Genomic DNA, 12,994 nt, shown 5'->3' on the forward strand with positions numbered 1-12,994 from the left:
TCATCAGCCATCTCCAGACCTGGGGGCTGTTGACTCTCCATCTGAGGGATGACGGACACCTCTGCCTCTCTCTTCCCCCTTGGAGCTCCCAGGTTTCCCTGATGCTGACCCTGACTCTTCCTGCTCTGATTCGGCTGCTGGAGGGACTGGCAGCTGACAGGCCACAACACCCAAAGTCACCCAATCAGCTTTCATGGCTAAAGTAGGACTAGAACTCCCAAGCTCCTGGTTTTTTAGCTTGGTGCCTTAACCATTAAACCAACTGGCTCTCATTCCTTAACATCTGGAATAATATCACATCTTCAATTTCTCAGTATGATTCTTTTAGCCAACCCCCATGCTTTATTCAACCATAGTTTGTTTTCCTTTTCCAGTAACAAGTCAGACGAGAAGTATGAAACGAGTTCTGGACCTGATTCTGTCCCCAGGATCCCTACTTCTCCCAAGAGAAGGTAAAGTCCACATGGGTCCAAACTATCCTCTAAAGCTCTAAAGGACAAGAAGCAGTGGGGGAAAGCATTAAAGGGAGAGAGTCAAGCTGGAACTAAAGAGATTCCTGACCAATTAATTAAATTAATAAATAAATAATCAATGGAACAGCTTGCCTTTCAAAGTTATGAGTTGTTCCATTGTTGCAGATTTTCAAGAATAGACTAGACAACCATTTAACTAGGTGGCATAAGATCTCCTGCCTTGGGCAGGGAGTTGGAATAGAAGACCTCCAAGAAGACCTCCAAGCCCCATGATTCTAAGTTGCCAGAGTGAACTGTTACTATCATTTTTTATATATATATAAACCAGCTGACAACCCGCTGTTGCCCGGAACAAATCCCCCTTACCAGAGGAAGCCCCCTTGTTTTTTGTAAAACCCAATCCCCCTTACCAGAGGGAACTCTCTTGGGGAGTGCTGTGAAGCTGTCACCATGGTAATTCCACTGTGCTGTACAATTGAAGCCATTTGAAGGCACAACAGGCTGTATTGTAACAGAACATGAATCCAAAATGCACCCTACCACTGTCAAAAGTACTGTGATTTCATACTATAGATATAAGTTCTGCTGGAACACACACAGACACAGACACAGACACACACATATATACATACATACATACATACATACATACATACATACATACATACACATACATACATACATACATATACACACACACACACACACACATATTGTGTGTATGTATGTATATAGATAGATAGATAGATAGATAGATAGATAGATAGATAGATAGATAGATAGATAGATATAGATAGATATAGATAGATATAGATATAGATATAGATATAGATATAGATATAGATATAGATATAGATATAGATATAGATATAGATATAGATATAGATAGATAGATAGATAGATAGATAGATAGATAGATAGATAGATAGATAGATAGATTAGAGATAGAGATAGAGATAGAGATAGAGATAGAGATAGAGATAGAGATAGAGATAGAGATAGAGATAGAGATAGAGATAGAGATAGAGATAGATATATATATATAGATAGATAGATAGATAGAGAGAGAGAGAGAGAGAGAGAGAGAGAGAGAGAGAGAGAGAGAGAGAGAGAGAGAGAGGTAGGTAGGTAGGTAGGTAGGTAGGTAGGTAGATAGATAGATAGATAGATAGATAGATAGATAGATAGAGATAGATAGATAGATAGAGAGAGAGAGAGAGAGAGAGAGAGAGAGAGAGAGAGAGAGGTAGGTAGGTAGGTAGGTAGGTAGGTAGGTAGATAGATAGATAGATAGATAGATAGATAGATAGATAGATAGATAGATAGATAGATAGATAGATAGATAGATACACATACACTAAGGATAAAAGGGGTAACCTGGTAGCTTTTGAAGCCTCAGTTATGAACATGAGATGTTTTGAATGCCCCATGAAACAGACCATAAATGGCAAGGTCAGGACAGGACATTGGTGGGACTTCTACTGCTTCCTGAAGAATGTGCCATGGATTCAATTGGTGTTTTCTGAATTTCAAGGCTGGCAATAGGTATCTGAATGCCATGCACATAAAATGGGTGTGGCTTCCATTGTGCAGTGACAGGCTGATGTCTTAACTATTTTAACGCTCCCCCTTCTTTATCGACACTCCAACCAACAATGGTTTGTTTGTTTATTATACTTGGTGAGGCTAGTTATTGGTCAGTTGAGGGTTTAGGAAGGAAGTAGAAAGGATGAAGAAATGTTTTCTTTAAAAAAAATATAACTACTGCTTATCAATGAATAAAATACAAGAAAAACAAAACCAGGAAATTAAGGGAAGAAGAAAGGGGGAAAGAAAATATGAGCTACAAGGGAAGAAAGAAAAAAATGTTAACTTCTGACTCTTTTTAGCACAGTACAAGATAATATTACAACCTCAACTTTTTACTTTTACACATTAGTATAGCACTAGTCATTTCTATCAAGGGAAGCGGTGGCTCAGTGGCTAAGACGCTGAGCTTGTCGATTAGAAAGGTCGGCTGTTTGGTGGTTCAAATCCACAGTGCCGTGTAAGGGAGTGAGCTCCCTGTCAGCGTTCCAAATATCATGTAGAATTAAATCAGAGTCCAAGGCAAAAAGATCCTTAAAGTTCCAATTTAATAAATCAGACATCTTAGCACATCTGTGTAATCCCAATTCCTGGGATTCTATCCAGTTAAAAGTTCATGATCATCTCCCCACACCCACAAATCTATCACATGGTCCAATCGTCTTCTTCCATGCTGTCATCTCCACCCAGATGCTTCCGGTCAGGTGTAAAAGTGCGGAGACAAAAGATGACCTTGGTCTTCTAGAAAAGAGTGACAACAACACATTCCACAATCCTACTCCTGTCTATTCCCCCCTCCCATCAACTATACTAATGAAACAGCATAATGAAATAAGAGAAAGTGTGGCAGGCCAAAATTCTAAAAGGAATATAATTGCAGGCCTGACACTCCCATTACTTGTCTCAGCTTCTGCCAGCGCTGGCTCTTCAGCTTTGAAACAGAGATGAGCACCGTCCCCTAGACACAGAAATGACTAGCACATATGTGCAAGGGGAACCTTTACCTTCAGTCATTTCTATAACAACAAATCTATCTAATTGGCAAAACCAATGTGAAAGTTCTATTTTTTTTCATCACAAGCACAAAATCCAGAAGTGATCTCCATTTTTTTAATAAAAAAACGTAAATGTATTCTCCTCTTTAAATAGAACAATCAATGTAACCATTGCGGCTTTATCTTCCTTGCTGTTGAAAAAAATATGTATTTCTATTTGCACTTAATAACCCTTATAAACTATCACCATGTCTCTTAATAAAATTCACTGTATTTTTTCAGCTCCTTTAACCTTAAAGGGGGGAAAATCCATTCATTTTAAAACCCGAAGCTTTTCTTTAAAAAACATTTCTAAAATTAAAAAACATTCTAAAGCATGTTTTCTAATGTCACTTGTTTTCTAACCGCAGTGAGAAGAATGAAATGCAGAGTCACATGTTTTTCGACAAGTAAGCTCTCGTCCAAACAACACTTTTGTTTAATGCTTAGTGATGTGCAAAATGTTTTATGCTATTTCGGTCTTTTGAACATGAAGGTTGATTAAATTCAAGGCAGTTTCAAGCGAATATTTTTTTGCAGGAATTTTGAGTGCCAAATGGGAAATAACCATGCTTCTCTGATTTTGTGTTTTGTGTGTGTGTGTGTGTGTGTGTGTGTGTGTGTGTGTATGTGTCTGTGTGTGTGGTGTTGTGTTGTGTGTGTTGTGTTGTGTTGTGTGTGCGTGTTTGTATGTGTGTGTTGGGTTATTGCCAGCATTACTGCCAGTTCGGCGTGCAAATTTTTTTGCACATGCGCGTTTGCACATAAATTGTGTGTGCGCACTTGCTCTGCATGTGTGCATATTTGCACATAAACAAGTCTGCGCATGCGCAAAATGTTTTAAAAAATGGGGAAAAAATAAATTTCTGCAATGAAAATTGTTCTGCGCATGTGCAGAGCCAAAAATCAAAATGCTGGTGCCGTAGGAGAACCAGTTTGGGGGCGTTGCAGGCCTGGGTCACTGCCGGTTCCAGCGACCTAGGCTGCCAAGTTACTACCAGTTCAGTTGAACTGGTCCGAACCAGTAGGAACCTACCTCTGGTGTTGGTGTGTGTGTGTGTGTGTGTGTGTGAGAGAGAGAGAGAGAGAGAGAGAGAGAGAGGGAGAGAGGGAGGGAGGGAGGGGGGAGAGAGAGAGATGTGAAGGAAGGGACAGCCTATTTCCTCCCTTCTATGTTAATAACTTATGGGGTGAGTTCAATTGAAATTCCCAAGATAAGTGATGATTCAACCCTCCTCTTTTGAGACATATCATTTAATTTATGTTTTTAGTTTATATATTTTTTATCTTTTACTATTGTTAGCAGCCCAGAGTCAAATTGGGAAGGCTGTCCAAGGGATGGTCCAAAAGCTTTAAGAGAGACAGACAGACAGACAGACAGACAGACAGACACACACACACACACACAGAGAGAAACAGAGAAGGACAGATACAGTCAGACAGACAGACAGACAGAGAGGGAGAGGGAGAGGGAGAGGGAGAAGGAATTGAACTGACTTGGGGGTCAGCTGAGCTGAACCAACCATGAAAAAATCTCCCTGGGTAGAATGTGAAGACATCCAAACAGTTCTTGACAATGGCAATACATTTTACAAACAAATAAATAAAAATGGGAAACAGGATCTTCATGATAGACAATCATTTTTTTCAACAGATCTGTCCTGGAGCACAAACATGAAATTTCCAATGGAGAAAGAAAACCTAAGGATCCAGACTCAAAAGCTGCAGAATTCTGCCATCATCAGCCAACCACAGAAAAGTAAGAATTCAGGGAGATTCTCAGCATTCATAAAACCAAGACAGACAGAGACAGAGAGACAAGAGACAGATACAGAGAGAAGAGAGAAGAGAGAAGAGAAAAGAGAGAAGAGAGACAGAGAGTGAGAGAGAGATGGAGAGAGAGAGACAAGAGACAGACAGACAGACAGACAGACAGACAGAGACAGGGAGGGAGAGGGAGAGAGAGAAAGAGAGACAGAGAGAGAGAGACAAGAGACAGAGAAGAGAGACAGAGAGAGAGAGAAGAGAGATGGAGAGGGACAGAGACAAGAGACACACACACAGAGAGAGAGACAGAGACAGGGAGGGAGAGAGGGAGAGAGAGAGAGAGTGAAAGAGAGACACACACAGAGAGACAAGAGACAGACAGAGATAGACAGCAGACAGGGATGGAGGGAGGGAGAGGGAAAGAGATAGAGAGAGACAGCGAGAAAGAGAGACAGAGAAGGAGAGACAGACAGACAGACAGAGACAGGGAGGGAGGGAGGGAGGGAGAGAGGGAGGGAGGGAGAGAGAGAGAGAGAAAGAGAGAAAGAGAGAAAGAGAGAGGATGAGGAAGGGAGAGAAAAGCAACCAAACTCAGTTTTTTTCCAGTGACACATCCAATTCTTCATCTTTCTGTCTTCCTTTTTCACCAGGGAAAACACTGACGTATACCCAGGAATGGGGTACAGGACATCTCCTCATCTGGACCACAATGAGGGTTTTGACTCAAAAAGGTACGGAGGAGAAAGGGGACAAATATCCAAGGACTCTGTCACTAGCCTGCTTCCTAAAAGATTTGTATTACAAGTCCTCAACTTAATGACCACAACTGAGCGTACAATTTCCACTGCTAACTAAGCAAGACCGTTGTTAAGAGAGTTTTGTGTCAGAGTTTGTTGCAGAAAGCACACACAGGTAACTGATTCAGCAGGATTCATTAACTTCTTTATATGCATAACGACACATGAATAAATGTACAATACCAACAGCAGATCCTTCCAACGTGGTAGAAAAAGGAGATGAGTTTCAGTTCAGAGTTCAGAGCAGACAACTCCAGGCTAGTTTTGTTTCACAGCACAGACTCAGAACTATAGCCATGCCCAGACTCCAGTCTGTTTTCAGTGCCCAAACCACCCTCATTGGCTTGAAATAGTTGCTATGCCTATTCATTGGCTGACCTTGTTACCATACCCTATTCCAGTTCATGAATACTCTGACATTTTGCCCCATTTTACAACCTTTTTGCCAGGGTTGTTAAGCAAATTATTTGCAATTGTTAAGTGAAACCTGAAGTCATTAAGTGAATCTGGCTTCCCCCATTGTTTTTGTTGGAAACCGGATTGGAAGGTTACGAATGGTGATTGCATGAGACCAAGACAGTGCAACCGTCATAAATACATGCCACTTTCCAAGCGGATTTTGATCACCTGACTGTGAAGATGCTACCACAGTTGCAAGTGTGAAAACTGGTCATCAGTCACTTTTTTCAGCACTGTGGTAGCTTCAATCAATCACTAAAACCATGGTTATAAGTCAAGGACTATCTATAACATTTATGAAAAAATGCCTGTCATTCCATTTTGAATGAGTTGCAGAAGGCTATAAGGTAAAAAAAAAGAAAATAATAATAATAATGTGTTCTGACCCCCTCACTTCAATTCAATTCAATTCAATTTACTTTATTTGTATGCTGCCCTTTTCCCTAAAGGGACTCAGGGCGGCTCACAATTCAAGGGAGGGGAAAAACAAACAAAGTTACAAAATATAACTCCGTCCAGTAACGGATGCCTCCCTCCTCCGTCCAGTAACGAATGCCAAGACAAGCTTAGCTGGAATGCCACAACACTTTATTAGCAGAATTATAAAGCTTGGTGGCTGAACGCCCAAACACAAACGAACAGATAAAGAACCTTGGCAGCAACCCAGACTCTGACAGATACAGATAACAGCTTCTCCAGCATTGTCAATTAAGTTGAATCCTGCAAACAGCCTCCTCCCCAAGTCTCTCCTTATATGTTATCTTGAGAGGAGCCTAATTACAATCACCTGGATCCAGTTATCTTTTGTATCTGCATAGTTGTTCTCTGTGTCTCTCTGCCCACCATTGCCAGGCATCCAGGAGCAACTCCGTTGTCTCCTCCCCACTGCTCCAAGGCCTGACGTCAGGGACCAACTCCCTTTGGCTTTCACCGCTGCTCCATGCCTCAAGTGCCTCCTGGTGGCCAACCAGCCTCTCTGCTCCCTGCTTGGAGTCGGAACCCTGTCCAGGGTCCTCTACATCTTCCAGAGCCAACTCATAGGGCCCCTCGCTGTCGGAGTCTGTTTGCAGCTCCAACGGCTCCTGCTGGGCCATAACAATAATGTATGACTTTTCATGGTAGTTTAATGTTTTGCATTTAAAAGCAGAACTGAAAAAGAATAAAAATCTCCAATAAAACTGGAGGTTGCGGGAAAAGTCTGGGAACACAAACAGCAAAGTTTAAGAGGAACAGATTTGCCAATTGTCTTATTTTTATGGGGTCCTTGGTGCTTGGTTGTTTTCTTGCAGACGTTTCATTGCCAAACTAGGTAACATCATCAGTGCTAGCCTATTAGCTTGGTGAACACCAAGGACTTCGCTGTCAATGCTGAGCTACAAATATTGTCTTCTGTGGGGGGGATTTTATTATTTTTTCCAGGTCTGAGCTACAGCCTGGGGAAAGTAATCTGAGTACCACTGGAATCCAGTGTGAACTTATTCCCAAGAGGGAGGAATCGGATGCGGAGATTTCCAGGTGAATTTTGGATTCAGTAACAAAAACTGACGGGAATGGCAAAATGTTGTGTACAAACGTGTAAAGTTTGCGGCAAAGGATTCCTGCTGGTTGAAATGAAGTACAATGTGATCATCTTTCGCTGCAAACTACAAGTAGTCCTTGCTTAATGATGGTAATTGGGACCATATTAATGCCATCATTAAGCGAGGATCATACTGTTAAGCGATGACCTCGTGCGATCCTTCTGACTTCCTGCTGGCTTCCCCATTGATTTTGCTTCTGGGAAGCCAACCAAGATGGACACAATCCACAAATTGTGTGACTGTGGGACTCTGCCATGCTCAGAAATCTAGGCTGGTTGCCCATTGCCCCAATTGCAATCGCATGACCACAGGAGCGATGCCATTAGCCTCAGCTTCAAGGACCGGTCATAAGTACCACTTATTCAGTGTCACCATGAGTTTGAGCAGCCTCTGAACGAGCGTCATTAAGCAAGGACTACCTGAAGAAGTTCCTGTCCTCTCTTTGGCGGGAACGGAAGGTCAGAAAATCTTTTGATGCCTCTGCCATGCCTGTTTCTACTCAAATGAGAATCACTGAAAGGGTTTTTGATAGCAGAATAGAATTCTTTATTGGCCAACTGTGATTGGACGCATAAGGCATTTGTCTTTGGTGCATAGGATCTCTGTGTACATAAAGAAAAATAAAATAGAATGCATTCATCAGGAACCATATGGTACAACATTTAATGATAGTCATAGGTTACTGCTCTGGCCCCCCTCCGTCCGGTAATGAATGCAGACACAGGCTTAGCTGTTTGCCACTCTTTATTCACAGCAATTATAATCCTATTGGCTGAAAGCCCAGACATGACTCACTGGCAAGACATTGGCAGCAACCAGACTCCAACAGACATGGGAACACAAGGCAGACCAGACAAGGAGTTCTCCAGATTACTACGAATGGTTGTGTCCTGCAAAAGGACTCCTCTCAAAGTCTCTTCTTATATACTCTCTTGGAGGGGCCAAACCACAACCACCTAGGTTTGATTATCTCTTATGAGTCTGTCTCCGTAACTGCTGCCTCCGTTTCTCCGCCCTCTGTTGCCTGGCGTCAGGGACAAACTCCCTTTGATCTTCCCCACTGCTCCATGCCTCAGGTGCCTCTTGGTGGCCAACCAGCCTCTCTGGTCCCTGCTCTGAGTCTGAACCCTGCCCAGGGTCCTCCACATCTTCCATAGCAGACTCATAGGAGTCCTCGCTATCGGAGTCCATCTGCAGCTCCAACGGCTCCTGATGGGCCACAACACGTTACTAATAAGCAATCACATCTTACTAGGAAACAATCAAAATAAATCGTAAGAATACAAGCAACAAAGTTACAGTCATACAGTCATAAGTGGGAGGAGACGGGTGATAGGAACGATGAGAAGGCTAATAGTTATAGTAATGCAAACTTAGTAAATAGTTTGACTGTGTTGAAGGAATTATTTGTTTAGCAGAGGGATGGCATTCGTGAAAAAACTGTTCTTGTGTCTAGTTGTTCTGGTGTGCAGTGGGTAGGAGGGTAGCAGTACATAGAGAAAGATAAAATAGAAGACATTCATCAATTATCATAAGATACAACACTTAGTGATAGCCATAGCTTACTAATAAGCTATCAAATCGTACCAGGAAACAAATAAAACAATATAAATTGTAAAGATACAAGGAGCATGGTTATAGTCATCAATGGAAGAGGTAGATACTAGGAAGGAAGAGAAGAAGAATAGTGATACAGTCTTAGTAAATAATTTGATAGCGTTGAGGGAATTATTTGTTTAGCAGAGTGATGGCATTCGGGGAAAAACTGTCCTTGTGTCTAGTTGTTCTGGTGTGCAGTGCCCTATAGCGTCGTTATGAGGGTAGAAGTTGAAACAATTTATGTCCAGGATGCGAGTGGTCTGTAGATGTTTTCACGGCCCTCTTTCTGACTCGTGAAGTGTGCAGGTCCTCAATGGAGGCAGGTTGGCAGTAATTGTTCTTCCTGCAGTTCTGATTCTCCTCTGAAGTCCGTATCTGTCTTTTTGGGTTGCAGAGCCAAACCAGACAGTTATGGAGGTGCAGATGACAGACTCAATCATTCCTCTGTAGAACAGAATCAGCAGCTCCTTGGTCACTTTGAGCTTTCTGAGTTGGTGCAGAAAGTAAACATACATTCTCTTTTCTTCCTTGGCAGATACACTTCTTTTACTACAGAGAATAGAATTACCTCCCCACAGAACCAGTACAGAGATCAGAGATCAGGTGAAGATTCAGACAGGTAAGGAACTGGCACTCCTGGCAGCTTGGTGAGACACTGCATTGCGCAGAGCAATTGTCCTGCTTTATTTTACACTTCCTGCCCATTCCCCTTCAACGCAAGGAAAGCAGATGTGGCTTTGAAATACCTTTCAAAGAAGAAGAGAATGTCAGAAAAAACTCTCAGGAACAAGATGTGATGTTTTCGGCCTTGTTCAGTAAATGAAGTGGCCAAGAAATACCACAGCTCTTTTGATTGTACAGTCCTTTGGCTGCTTGGTTTCCAGTTTTTCATGGTTTCTTTAAAAGGCTCATTTTTTAAAAAAAAAAATCCCCCTTGATTCAACATGGCAAGTGGTAAGGATGCATTCTCCTCACCTCGATCTGTTTGTAATACCTTTGGAATTAGCAGACTGATTCTGGGCATCGGTGAGAAACAAGGAAAGAAGCATAATTTTGGAATCTTCTAAATTCTGATGCGGTGGCTCAGTGGCTGAGATGCTGAGCTTGTCAATCAGGAAGGTCAGCAGTTCGAATCCCTAGTGCCACGTTACAGGGTGACCTCCCATTACTTGTCCCAGCTTCTGCCAAACTAGCAGTTCAAAAGCATATAAAAGTGCAAGTAGAAAAATAGGGACCACCTTTGGTGGGAAGGTAACAGCGTTCTATGCACCTTCAGCATTTAGTCATGTCAGCCACATGACCACGGAGACGTCTTCGGGCAGTGTTGGCTCTTTGGCTTTGAAACAGAGATGAGTACCGCCCCCTAGAGTCGGGAACGACTAGCACATATGTGCCTCCTGCCAATTACCTCCCTACGACCTATAAGATCACTTAGATTGGGCCTCCTCCGAATACCATCCGCCAGTCAGTGTCGACTGGCAACTACACGGAGGAGGGCCTTTTCAGTAGCAGCTCCGACCCTTTGGAATGATCTCCCCGTGGAGATTCGTACCCTCACCACCCTCCAGACCTTCCGCACAGCCCTCAAGACCTGGCTATCCCGTCAGGCCTGGGGATAAGATCACAATCTGTCCCCACCCGAATGAAGAATGAATGTTGTGTTCTATTTTACTCTTATGTATTGTTTTATGTTTATTGTTTACACCCCCCCTCCCTATTTTATGTAAGCCGCCCTGAGTCCCCGCGGGGAAAAGGGCGGCCTATAAATATTAATAAAATACAAAATACAAATACAAATTTACCCAAATTCCTTTGGGAAACAAGATTTGACCTTCTGACTTCTTGAGTTAGATTCATATTTCTAACTTTAACATAGTCAGCCTTGGGCTTCAAGTCTGACATGTAATAAAATCAGGACACGCATGTGGCATTTGGTGGGCAGACAAATATAATACTTTTCTCCTACATATCTGTCTTTGAGCTCAAGGCCACTCCAACTACTGGCAGACATTAATATTACGGTATGGAAGGACCGCTAATGATTGTTCCTTGTTTTCATTTCTGTGTCTCAGACTGTGTTGTCACTGAGACCCAAAATACTGAACAGAGAGATAAACAATCTAATACATTGGGAAGCATATGTTGAATTGTAACTGTGCATGATTTTAAAAACCCAACTTATTTCATCTTCCTGGTGAGGATGGATTTTCCTTTTTCTTAATCCACTGTGATTCTTAACTCATTGCAACTGGAGATAGAGATGTAGGCCACATATAGCTGCCCACTTGCTGTAGGTGGGTATTAAGTGGTAGCCTGGTACAAGATTGTGGCTTTCGCTGATGGTGGACTATTCTATGTGGGTATTCTGATCTAGGCGTCCCCAAAAAGCACAAAGCAGATTCCTGGTCCTGACAAAACCCTTTTTATTAAACCAATGTGAATTCCTCTCATTCACATTCAGCAAAGGCCTGGCAAACAGTCTTTCAAAGGAGTATTTATGACCACAGACCTTATCTATCTTGGAAAGCTGCCATGTAAAATTTTCCAAATGCAGTGCAGTGCAAGGAAAGACTGGGCACAGGGTCTCTGAGATTCACGGACAGATCTTCACACTCCTGAAATGAATGAACGAATGAGCGAATGAGCGAATTGTTTCCTGCAAAAGCCCACTCCCCTTTTGCTGCTCTTTTATTTCCTATGGGAGGAGCCATTCACCGTCCACCTGTGAGTTTACTCCCAAGTCGACCCTGATTTCTGAGCTGTTGTTTTCTTCAGGCAGCTCTGCGCATTTCCACACTGGGAACAGGCTCCAGCTGTTCTTCTGCCTCACTGCTGCCTAGCTCCGAAGGCAGCTGAGAACTGCCAGACGGTCTTGGCTCCCTCTCTGCCTCTGACACAGAGCCCTCATCAGAGCCTTCCCCAAACTCTAGGACTGGCCCATGTTTCTCCCCAACCTCCTCATTGTCCGACTCTGCTGCCAGCTCTGCTGGCTGGCCACAACACTGGGCTCTCATGTCAAATAGTGTGTTAGGTAGGTCTTTGGCATAGATACCTCCACTGAGATGGGGATGGCAAGTGACAAAACACACGTTGGGGTGTCACAAGGCATACTTTTATCATTTGGTGTCATTGCCATTAGGAACGGACACCTATGATCTAAAGTTGAAGAAATGGAGACATACTTTCCTTATTGTCAGGAATGTCCTTGCCACATTGCTTGGTGGTCTCAGGTTCAGGTCATTGACGGTCCAGCTTAGAAAGGGTCACGAAGCACAGGATGGCTCATCATATTATTTTTCTATCATTCATTTTTAGTTTAGGGGGGTTCCCTGTTTCTAGTTCTCATCTTCCTCCTCTGTTTTCTTCTCTTCTTCTTTTAGTTTAGATTTTAGCTCTGTAAGGAGAGGGAGCTTCATCCCTGGAACCTTTCAAGAAGAGACTGGACTGCCATCTGTCAGAAATGGTGTAGGGTCTCCTGCTTGGGGTGGTGGGTTGGGCAAGATGACCTATAAGATCCCTTCCAAATCTGTCTTATTAAGGTTTCTAAATCAAACCTTGTTTCCTACTTGTATAACTTTGCAAAATGTGGGATTCTTCAACTCAACAACATCTCTATATTAAAAAGTCTTGAAGTCTCAATATATTTAAGTCTTAGTATTTCAGATTAAGCCATCTCCTTCTTTTCTTAAAGGGAATGC

At 42.6% G+C, this 12,994-nt stretch overlaps 1 protein-coding gene across 3 annotated transcripts in view; it reads left to right on the forward strand.

Moving 5' to 3' along the window:
* ZNF185 (zinc finger protein 185 with LIM domain) overlaps positions 1–12,994 on the forward strand; it is a 41,970-nt gene that overhangs the window by 15,867 nt on the left and 13,109 nt on the right. For all 3 annotated transcript variants that reach the window (XM_087727138.1, XM_087727140.1, XM_087727139.1), the window contains 6 exons: positions 375–452; positions 3,466–3,504; positions 4,749–4,853; positions 5,512–5,592; positions 7,537–7,632; positions 9,832–9,915. In XM_087727138.1, coding sequence (XP_087583264.1) covers positions 375–452; positions 3,466–3,504; positions 4,749–4,853; positions 5,512–5,592; positions 7,537–7,632; positions 9,832–9,915 — 483 coding nt within the window. The remainder of the gene's footprint in view (positions 1–374; positions 453–3,465; positions 3,505–4,748; positions 4,854–5,511; positions 5,593–7,536; positions 7,633–9,831; positions 9,916–12,994) is intronic.

The sequence above is a fragment of the Thamnophis sirtalis genome, unplaced genomic scaffold, assembly GCF_051295495.1.
Source record: "Thamnophis sirtalis isolate CommonGarterSnake01/CBP01778 unplaced genomic scaffold, rThaSir2_p1.2 scaffold_13, whole genome shotgun sequence".
Classification (NCBI taxonomy): domain Eukaryota; kingdom Metazoa; phylum Chordata; class Lepidosauria; order Squamata; family Natricidae; genus Thamnophis; species Thamnophis sirtalis.